The following is an 11,487-nucleotide window of genomic DNA, read 5'->3' as shown; positions in this document are numbered from 1 at the left end:
TCCTTCCTTCCTTCCTTCCTTCCTTCCTTCCTTCCTTCCTTCCTTCCTTCCTTCCTTCCTTCCTCTTTTCTTTCTTTACCTACAACAGTGAAACCTCAGCTCTGGATCTAGCCTCCTACTGCTCCACTTCTTCCTCAAAAAAGAAATTTTATGTTCACATCCATAATGCTCATCAACTCTAATTTAAAAGAAAACACTAATAGAATAACATCAGGTGAACAAAATAATTTCATGATAATTCAAGACTTGGAAACAAAAATATTTCTATCTTTGTTCTATGCTTGTAAGGTCCTGTGGAGGTAATGAATCAGGAAGTAGCCTTCAAGTCATGTAGAACCAGCTTCAAATCTTGCCTCTGACACATGCTGACTCTTGTGACTCTGGGGAATATTGCACAGTTGTCTTGGTGCCCAAAGCAATACTGTGAGGCTGTGTTACAGAGTTCTTGTCCTCTGTGGAGTGAGTTTCCATGTTAGGGAGCTCCCTAGATGGATGAAATCATAGGTCCAGACCAGAAAAAATCCATGATACTTAGCTTACTAAACCCTCCATGTGAACAATTTTAGAATAATGGAGGATGAATGTGATATATTTTTGGTTGTCTAGAGTAATTTCTTGTGTGTGAAGTAAAAGCTCAGGTTCACCTTGATTTATATATTTTTTTGATGATTAGTGTTTCAGAATAAACTTTTGTGTTGTGAATAGTTGGCATTTTCCCCAAAGCTGTTTTTTCATATTCTTTTTTAAAAATTCTTACTTTCTGACTTAGAACCAATACTTTATATTGGTTCCAAGGCAGAACAGTGTTAAAGGGCTAGACAATGGGGGTTAAGTGACTTGCTCAGGGTTACGTAGCTAGGAAGTGTCTGAGGACAGATTTGAAACCAAGACTTCCCATCTCTTAGCCTGGCTTTCTATCCACTGAGACACCTAAGCACCCTATTCATACCCTTTGAGAAATAGTCATCAGGCATTTCTAAAGTAGTCTGTGTAGGTTAGGGTACTAGTTCCTTGGCAGACTTGTACTTGTTAGTACTATGATAAATCCATGATCTTATCAATGTGAATATTGACTGTTTCCTGAGGTATAGAGGAGAACCTGTCCACACTTGGATGGTTAATGAAATTCTTGATTTCCTTCCATAGTTATTTAGTTGCTCATATAAATGGAGGTCTTCTTTTAGGTCTTTTATATTATATGAATTCCAGAATGACATAGAGATTTCTCATCTATTATCCCTTGTTTTCTTAACATTCCTGGTCATGCGTTTTTCTGATCATATGTGTTGTAGATGACATCTTTCAACACTTCTTGCATCCTTGCCTTAATCTCTAGGATTAAATGGTCACTCTCATATATGATGTAGGGCTAGAGTGCTTTGGTGGCATGGTTGCGACACCTCACAGCTTTTCCCTTCCTCCGAACTGAGTATATCCCAAGGCACTGGCATCAAATGAAAGCTATTTAGCTTGGTTTGGGGATGGATTTTTCCCAACTCCCTCACTTTTTTCTCTCTAGTAGTTGCTACAGAGAAAGAAGAGATAGTCTTTCAATCAGCCAAACGAAAGTTTATTAAGTACTTGTTCTAGGAGGGCATCTAATAGAAATTTATTAAACACGTACTTTGTTCCAGGCACCACGCTAAGTATAGGGCCATGTTAGTGAACCTATGGCACATGTGCCGGAGGGGGCTGCTCCCCGCTTCCTCTCTTTGCGCCTAAGGACATTCCTCACTTCACCCTCCCCTCTGCCCAGCAGCCCAATGGAAGTGCTTCCTTTTTTCCCTGTCTTGGTAAGGGAGTGGCTCACATGCGGCATAAGAGTTGGTCTGGGCACTTGGTCTCTAAAAGGTTTGCCATCACTGGCATAGGAAATATATATAAAAAAGAGGCAAAAGATAATCTCTGCCTTCATGGAACTTACACTCTAACAGGGGAGACAACATGCAAACAACCATGTACAAAAAAGATACAGACAGGAAAAATTGGGGATAATTTCAGAGGGAAGGCACTAGCACAAAGGAAATTCATTGTACTAGGAACTAGGGATACAAAGATAGAAGTAGTTCCTGACTTCAAGGAACTTACATTCTATTGGGTACAGAGATGAGATATCTATCTATGTATCTATTAATCTATTTATGTATATATATGTATGTATCTAGCTATTTATGTATCCATCTAGATATCATTCTAGCTATGTGTGTATATAACCATTCATCTACCAATACATCTATACATATAGGTATATAATGCATGTACGTAATATATATGTACAATATAGACACACATTAAATATTTATAAACACATATATGTTCATGTATATATAGTGTGTATATTATATGCACTTAGATGTGTGTATATATCTATACACATCCATATATATATAATAGAAAATGATAATGGAGCAGGACACCAGAAGCTGCAGAGATCAGGAAAGGCACCAAAGGAAGATTGAGTTTGAACTGAGTCTTGAAGGAAACCAGGGATTACAGAAAATTGCAGGTGGAGAAAGGAGAGGATTTTAGGCATGGAATACAGTCAGTGTAAAGCCCTGGAGACAACATGACATCCTCTTTCCTCCTGGAACATCATAGCTCTCTACTTTTCTTTAGGGGAAAAAGGCAGCCCATATTCATATATAAAACTTATTAGGGTCTCAGTCTATCTTTCTACAATTGCCAGCAGTAAATTAAGGCAACTTTAGTCTTCATTAATGAACTACATTTGCATTTTATCCATTTCTATTTAGTTTCTGGAGAAACACCTCGCCGGATAGTAGTTCGTGACACTGATCAGCAAGTATGGGTTCTTCAGGGGAAGAGCCTTATAGCAATTCCCCAGTATGAAAATGTGACCCCAGGTAAGTGACACACTGATTCCTAGGATCTCTTCCTCTGAGGCAGCCTTATCCCTTGGGTGACTGTGGGTGTCCCTCAGGACAGTTTCCAGCAGCCTTTTCAACTCCAGGAATGTCTTGGGTTATTCTCCAGGTCGTGTGTGTGTGTGTGTGTGTGTGTGTGTGTGTGTGTGTGTGTGTGTGAGAGAGAGAGAGAGACAGACAGACAGACAGACAGACAGACAGAGATAGAGATAGAGACAGAGACAGAGATATGGAAGTGACAAAGACAGAAAGAGACAGAAATAGAGAGTCAGAAAGACAAAAATAGAGCAGACAGAGAAAGAGATATAGACAAATGATGGGTTTGTCTTTGATATAGTCAGAGTGTAGAAAAGAGGAAGAAAGAGAATACTGCATTGGGAGAATGGAGGAAAGCCTAGATTGGTTGGCCTATAGTTATCTCTCCTGAGTTAGAACTTTGGAAGGTTCTAAAGCCAGAAGACCAAATAGAAGAAGGATGAAAAGGGAGGGTGAAAGAGGAAGGAGAAGAAAAAAGGAAAGCAGAGTGTTATACAATCTCTACGTGGGGTTACTGTGCCATTTGGCCAGAGACTTCTCCTCCTTCGCCCTCTCCCCAAGATGCTACCCAAGAGGCTTGTCCTCAAGGGCCAGATTAAAGGGCCTCAGAGGCCATCTAGTCCAAACCCTTCATTTTACAAATAAAAATCCTGAGACACAGACTAATTAACTGACTTGACAGTGTCACACAGAGAGTTCAGAGGTAGGATCTGAATCCCAGGTCCCTTTCACTTGAGAACCAGTACTCTTTCTCCTGTACTCTTGAAGGACACTGTAAAGCTCGTTGACATCTCACATTATTCTCACAACATTCCTTTAAGGTATGTTGGGCAGGCATTGCTATCTCCATTTTTCAGTGAAGGAAACTGAGTCCCAGGGGAACTAAGTGACATGTGTAAGGTCACCAAATGAGAAAGTGGTTGAGTTGGGACTGCATTTCAGTTTTTTTTGCTATGGAGGAAAGGGAATCAGTCTTAGATGTGGGTGATTCCTACTTCAGGGTGAAGCCATTAGCTGCAGGTAGCTTGGAATCTATGCTACTAGGTCTGTGTCTGGTTTACTTTAGCAACATTCCTGCTGGAGGTGAGGGCTTTTGTTGCTCTTTTGTTGTACTTGGTAGAGGGGAATAGTCTTGGTGTATCTAAGACTTATATGCCTAGATAGTCTCTTTGGTGGACAGGATTGGGAATGGATGAAGAAGAAGGCTCAAAGAGGCCAACCTGGTCTCTGTCCTGTAGGCTTCTAGAGGTTGTGTGGAGATAAGAACCAATGGAAGGAGACATTGCTGAGCCAGAATCCCTGATTAGTGGGGGATGCAGAAGGTGAGGAAACAAGAGGATCAAGCTAGTAGGGAGTGAGCTGCTGGAATCTCCAGAGTCAAGGAGACACAGAGGAGATACCCAGGAATCCAGGCCCTCCTCCTTAGCCTCTGTGCTTCAGTTGGAAGGGGCCTAGAAGGAGCCCTACTCCCTCTCCATCTGCTAGAATGGATCCTATTTCCTGAGTCTTGGTTTTGGTCCCTTTCTGTGTCTGATGCATCTCATTTCATCCTGTCTCCTTGTTTTCCCAGCAAAAGTCCTTACAATATCATGCAGAGATGAAGACTACCTTGACAAAAATAAAGGCAATGCTATTTACTTAGGATTGAATCATTTTGATGGCCTCTCTTTGTCCTGTGTGGAGAGTGGAGGGCATGCCACCTTAAAGCTGGAGGTGAGTCTCAGAGAGTCACAGTACTTTGGAATGGGAAGGCATATTAACAATTGCTAATTTGAAAAAAAAATATCTTCTACAAGCTTCCTGACCAACTTCCTCTTGAAGTTTTCTAGTGATGGGTAACTTACTATCTTTGGAAGTAGTTCATTACATTTTGGACCACTGCAATTGTTAGAAAGTTATTTCTTGCATCAGTCTACATCTGCCTCTTGGCAGCTTTAGAATCTTTCTTTTGTTTGTTTAGAATGTTTCTTTTGTTCTTCCCTCTGGCACCAAATACAAGTCTTTTGTGTGATAACCTTTGAAAACTTCTAGTCTTATCTCCGCCAAAGAAGTCCAGTTTATTCTTCCTTTAGTTCATCTAGCTATGGCACCCTTCAAAAGGCCTTCACAATCGCAGGTGTCCCTTGGACAAACTCCAACTTGTCTTCTTAGATATCATGCATTTATTTCTTCCTTTAAATTTGATTTTTTAGTTAGCAAACATTTATTTTCTCTCCCTCCAATATCTCTTTCCCACCCTATGAAAACCAAAAACTTTATATTATTTGATATTATAGTCATAATTTGATGGTATATTCATAATGATTAAAATTCAATATAGAGTCACTTAGGCTAAGTGGTCCTGATGCCCATAGAGGCAGATATACGGACAAAAAAAGAATGCCCATTTCCACTATTAATTCTGTGTTCAGAAGACAAGGCTTGCCCCTTCTTGATTGCATGAATTGGAGATCTGCTGCAGGGACCTTGAGTCATTTTATTTCTGCTGCCTTAGGTAGTTAATGCTAGATTCTTCTACCAGTTTGTGGTTCTGATAAAGAAGGTCCTTCTGTCTAAGTCTACTATTAATAAGGGACTCTGAGAACTTTTCTACCACATCTGGATCTGATTAGGAATGCCCAATCCTATTTTTGACAATTACCTGTTCTCAACCAAGCCCATTTTTAGGTTATATAATCTTGTTCTGACTGAGTTTTTTCCTTATGTGGACAAACTACATTGGCCATAACTAAAAATGTATCTTGTACAGCATTCAGTTCATCTCCCCATGTTTTTCTATTAATGCACATAGAACCAGATTCAAGATCATCTAGATGGCAGACTCCTTTATTTTTTGAAAATCAAGGCAATATTTATTCAACTCCTGTCCTACAGTATTTCTTCCAATTTCCTCAGCCTTTCAAAACTTATGGATAATATAGTAGCAACATCTGCCAGTCCTCTTGGTATCATGATGTAATCCTTTTTGAATTGGTTACTTGAATTAATTTGCCTTGATCAAAGGCAAGCAGATAGTCTTCCTGTTTCTTTCGAATAGGATATTTTTCTTTCAAAGTCAAAGGTTGTTCTCCATTTTAAAAAAAAGCAAGAGAGAGAGAGAGAGAGAGAGAGAGAGAGAGAGAGAGAGAGAGAGAGAGAGAGAGAGAGAAAGGGTAGCACTCCCTTTTGTTCATCACCGATCATCATCTCATCCCTTCCAAAATTTTTTTCTTCCTTCATTAGTCTCTCCTGTGCTCTCAGTATAAAATTCAATCTGTTTTTTTTTAGTGTCATTAGTGTTCCTTATCAATCAGCTTATTCTGCATCTTAGTGCCCCTCATGCTTTTTCTTTATTTTTCATTACCATCCTTTGCATCCCCCCTTTGTTTGTTGGTGTTTTTATTTTTGTGGTTTTTGTTTTTTTGCCAGTTGGCTGCTAGGTCTCATGTGAATTCATGGGAGCAGGGTTCTTTAGACAATTTCTCCTTTCCTTCCTTATTTCGATTGTTTCTCTTTGGGCTAACATGATGCCATTTTCCCTTGATATTATGTTAATCCCGCCTATCCTTTGGAATATTGGAATCCCACCTATCCTTTCTCCGAACCACTGCAATCTATTGTCCCCAAATCTAGGGTGCATATTGGATTCTGTCCAGGCTTTCTGTCTCAAATTTAAAGATAGGGCAGCAGTGTTCCTCTAACTTCGCCATCAATCCTCTTTTAATTAACCAGTCATTTATTCCTTGCTGGTGAGAATTATATGCATAATGGTTCTCCCCTCACTACTTCCTCTGCCTTTTGAAGAATGATACTGTTATTAAGGTAAGATAAAAAAGGGCCATTAGTTACTCTGCTTTTGATAGAGAAAGTGCTCCATCTGGGGTCTAGATAATTGAAGCTCTCACATATAGTAGGCATCACTGTTTAGTTAATCCTTTTCTGTTCTCTCCTTTTCCTTGCTGAAATCAGTCTCCTTGGAAGAGAATTACCCATTTACCCTAGGGGATTTGTGATCTCACTGACTTGAATTTTCCTTCTAGTAATGTGAACTCTAGGTTATTTATGCATATCCTTCTGAGTATATCTGTTCCACACCCTCCCATAAGCAAATTCTTCATAGAAGGGCAAAGTCTTCTCTCCTCTCTCTGCAAGAGATGGAGGGGGCAGCTGCATTGGCTTTCCTCTCTCATTCTCAGCTTATCCCCTCTAATAGATTTTTTCTTTCTGTTCCTCAGGAGAAGAAGATAACAGACCTGTATAATTCAAAGAAGGCAGAGAAACCTTTTGTCTTTTACCTGAAAGAAACTGGCAACACTGCTACCTTTGAGTCAGCTGCCTGTCCTGGCTGGTTCATCTGCACCAGTAAAATGGGAGAACCTGTCTCAATGACCCAGGACTCGGGGAAAGAAAAACATACAAACTTCTACTTAGAGGACTAGCCCAAGCCTGATTTAGGGTGAGCAGTCTCGGGGCAGGGAAGGCCTATCCCCTTTATATAGGTTTTTTATTTCAAAAAGTTCTTTAACATAATGGTAGGATTTTTTTTTAACTCTAACCTTCCATTTTAGAATTAATACTAAGTATCAGTTCTAAGGTAGGAGAGTAGTAAGAGTTAGGAATTTCTGCCCTGGGTCATATAGCTAGGAAGTTCCTGAGGTCATATTTGAACCCAGGACCTCCTATCTCCAGATCTAGCTCTCTATGAGCCAATTAGCTGTCCCATAATGTTGGGGGGTGGGTTATACTCATAGCATCCTGGATATAGGAAAGGTTACTTTATTATCCTCATTTTACAAATGAGAAAGCCAAGGTTAGTGAAGCATGTGACCCATCTAAAGTCACATAGTGGGCAAGTGGAAGAGATCAGAGTTGAATTTGCTTTCTTGTCTCTCTGTCCATTGGTCGTCATACCCCCCACATCTTGAGGAGCTCTTCCTCTTCTCATGATCGATACTTGAACTCTGCTGACTTTTCCTTTTCCATCTCCTTTCCCATCTTTCTCTTTCAGGGTCCCTGGAGTCTTTCTTGGGTTGTTCTCCCTTGAACCTGAAGCCCATTCCAAGAGTGGTGACTCTGGGGCCATCTCAGATTCATGTTTATTTCCCCCTGTAATGCCTAGAAGTACTATTTACTGCAAGTTCCCTCATTCTATCTAATATTATCTCCTCCTGACAGGAAAGGATCTGTGCCAGTGGAATTTCCTAGATATAGCTTGGGCAGGGGGCAATAGAGTTTCTTCTCCATTGATACCAACTCTCACTTTCCATGCTTAGTGACATGTCAGTGCTTATGGAGTTACAGATTTAGATTTGGAAGGGACTTTAGAAATGATTCGATCTACACCTTGGCAAATGTTCAAGTGCTACCAAAGTCAGATTAAAATGTAATTGGGAAATGTTGAACAAAATCAATAAAAGTACAATACAATATTAGTTGTTGTTATTCATTCATGAATGACTTTTTTTGTGACCTTATTTGGGATTTTCTTGGCAAAGAATAGAGTGGTTTGCCATTTCTTTATCCATCTCATTCTACAGATGTGGAAACTGAGTCAAACAGAGTTAAGTGATTTGCTTTCAGTCACACAGGTAGGAAGTGTCCAAGTACAGATTTGAACTCAGTGAATCTTCCTGCCTTGAGGCATGAGTATATATCTCTGGTTCATACCTAAATATGTCTGTGCATTTTCTCTTGAATGTAAGTTCCTTTAGGTGTGTACCCATTTCCACTTTATATTTTATATCTCCATTGCCTACCATAATGCACATATTATAGTAACCCTTTAGTAACTAAATGATGATGATGACTACAGTGAGCTCTTGGACTTTTAGCATCTCCATTCCTAAAGTCTCCCACAAAGCTTGTTTCACTCTGAACCTCCAAGAGCAGTACCCAGAAGAGCTCCAAGTGACAAAGACCTCCTGGGAGAGAGACTAACATTAAACTGGAGGTCCTCAAGGATGTCCTCATTGGATGATGTGTCTTTATGTAGAATTGCTCTGAGGAAACTGCTTCCTGGAATCAGATATTTTTGATGTCCAAACCAGCTACTGGTCTTGCAATTTTTTCTTGATTTGAAACTACGGGAGTATAACTCCTACAGGTCCAGGGTCTCGAGGAGGTGGGACGGCATGGGCACATTAAGATGAATGAGAGACAGTCTCAATTTCAGCCAGGCAGGCATCATGAATACTCTGCTCTGCCTTGAGAAGGGTTTATTTTAATACACCTCGAGATCACACATAATGTTGGCATGGAAATCCATTCTCATCATACATCTTTTCTTAGAGACAATGTATTAAGTCATACTTTTTATTTTCCAGTAACTTTCCATATTTTTCAAGGTGTGTTTGACATATCTCTTGGGCTATAGTGGTGGGAAAGTACAGGAGACAATTTCTCCATTTATCATTCATTGTTCTTTTAACATTAATGTACTGTACCGAATCAGGGATCAAGGAGGGGGGAAACTTGGAGACTGTTTTGACCTGTTTTTGTAGGTACCTATGTATGGGAGATCTAAGTTAGGGTTTTAAAATCTTTAACATTAACTCACTATTTGCTGGTTTGTTGTAATGTGACTTCTAGGGGAATTTCTATCTTACTGCATATAATGATGGGAATTTCCTAGGAGTCTGTAGGGGGTCTGTAAAAGCTCTAGTAACAGTCTTTACTGTTCTTTTGATTTTCCCTGGGGCTGATTAGGGATATTGATCACAATAATTCCAATAATAAAGAGTGTTAGTAAGAGAAGAGTCACACAGGGGTATCTGAGTGAGGGGTTTCCATCTTTCTTGAGGCTGTCATGCACTTCCTTTAGGTCCTCCCTATGACTATGTCAGACAGGGTGGGTTTGATGGCCCCCCAGCAGAAACTGATAGCACAAGGAAGAATTAAACATGAGAACTGGAGACATTGTCCCTAGTCCTTTCCACATGGTTATGAACCAAATGGATTTGATGGAATATCAATGATTGGAATAGCAAGTTTGTGTATGCATGTATGACAGTATGAGCACATAAACAGAGATGTACAAAGAAGCCACTGTACAGTGGATAGTGCATCAGTCCTGCAGTTGGAAGGACCTGGGTTCAAATATGACCTCAGACACTTAGTGGCTGTGTAACCCTGGGCAAGTTACTCAGCTCCAGTTGCCTAGCCCTTACTTCTCTTCTGTCTTGGAACTGATGCTTAGTATTAATGGAATACTAGTTATGTGATTTGGGCAAGTGACATCAATTTTAGACAGAAGGGAAGTATTAAAAAAGAATGAGTGTGTGGATCTCTTGACCATTGGTTATGTTGACTGCTGCTGATCAATCAATCAACAAGCTTTTATTGAATGCCTACCATGTACCAGGCACTGTGCTAAGTTCTGAGTTCATAAAGAAAGGCAAAAGGCAAAAGACAATCTTTGCCTTCCAGGAGCTCACAATCTACAAACCAGTATGGAAGAAACCAAGAAGAATGTACTGAAGCCCTACTATGTGCCAGAGGTTGTGCTGGGTACTGGTGATAAACACATCAGTCTACAGATCAAAGAAACTTGCTCTGACATCTGGGAGTTTACACTTTTCTCTTTGCTAGAATTAAGAGGAAGGTTCCTACCTAGAGGCATGTTGCAGTTTGGACTAGAATCTACATTATTTGATTTCTAATCTTTCCACTGACCTCCTCTACATCCCTGAGTTGGGAGTTTGTAAAACATTGCACAACAGGACAAGAGAGGCTGTGTAGAACTGGATGGCATAGCTATGGATGAGTCCCACAGCTCCCATTACAAATAGCATTCCAATTTATCCAGGGTACAACTACATCACTGGCTGGTCTTGGGGCCAAGGTCTGACTCTCCTGACATGACAAAGTCTGTTATCTTAGGCTCCTGTTACAAAAGCCAAAATTCTATTCTGTTCTAATCAATTCAATTCTCTTCCAACGGAGAAACATTTATTGAATAGCCATTAAATGCAAAGAGGAGAAGGGTGACATAGCAGAAAAAGAATTGACCTCAGTCCAGAAGACCCAAGTTCAAGTTTACTACTTTTAATTTGTACTGATAGTGTGATCCTGGGTAAAGTACTTACCCTCTTGGTCACCTAGACAGCTCTCTGGGATTATACATTGCTAACCTAGGCTGGTTGGGAAAAATCTTTTCCCAGTCTTCCTTTACTGCTAGTGTTAGCCCCATAGGGATTATCTTTCACATACACCATATATATCTTTTATGATCAGTAACTTTGCATCTTGTTTCTGACCCTGTTGTAATCTTTCTTTATATTCCTAGCACTTAGCACATTGCCTGGTATACAGTAAGTGCTTAATATTCACTGACTCACTCACTAAAAATTCCCTATACCAATGAAATCATAAGGGACCTTCAATAAATGAGTACAAAGCTTGTATGTATATAACATTTAAAAGAACCTTGTCATCTGCTTAGAATTAGTATCAGTTCCAAGAGAGAAGACTGCTAAGGACTAAGCAATTGAGGTTCAGTGACTTGCCCAGGTCACACAAATAGGAAGTTTCTGAGGCAAGATTTGAACTCATAACCTTCAATTTACAAGCCTGGCTCCCTGTCCACTGA

At 40.0% G+C, this 11,487-nt stretch overlaps 1 protein-coding gene across 1 annotated transcript; it reads left to right on the top strand.

Moving 5' to 3' along the window:
* Positions 1 to 302: 302 nt before the first annotated feature.
* LOC123234541 (interleukin-36 alpha-like) lies at positions 303 to 7,339 on the top strand. The gene is made up of 4 exons (XM_044660443.1): positions 303 to 330; positions 2,754 to 2,864; positions 4,492 to 4,634; positions 7,136 to 7,339. Exons 1-4 carry the CDS (start codon positions 303 to 305, stop codon positions 7,337 to 7,339), a joined length of 486 nt encoding a protein of 161 aa, XP_044516378.1.
* The last annotated feature ends 4,148 nt before the right edge of the window (positions 7,340 to 11,487 follow it).

The sequence above is a fragment of the Gracilinanus agilis genome, chromosome 2 (assembly GCF_016433145.1).
Source record: "Gracilinanus agilis isolate LMUSP501 chromosome 2, AgileGrace, whole genome shotgun sequence".
Classification (NCBI taxonomy): domain Eukaryota; kingdom Metazoa; phylum Chordata; class Mammalia; order Didelphimorphia; family Didelphidae; genus Gracilinanus; species Gracilinanus agilis.
This window is presented reverse-complemented; position numbering and strand designations above follow the sequence as displayed.

What these genes read in the sequence shown, in the direction of transcription:
- LOC123234541 (XM_044660443.1), top strand. Translation starts at nt 303, where the DNA reads ATGAATCAGGAAGTAGCCTTCAAGTCAT. An exon ending in GTATGAAAATGTGACCCCAG is followed by an intron (nt 2,865 to 4,491) that starts GTAAGTGACACA and finishes TTGTTTTCCCAG; the next exon opens with CAAAAGTCCTTACAATATCA. An exon ending in ATGCCACCTTAAAGCTGGAG is followed by an intron (nt 4,635 to 7,135) that starts GTGAGTCTCAGA and finishes TCTGTTCCTCAG; the next exon opens with GAGAAGAAGATAACAGACCT.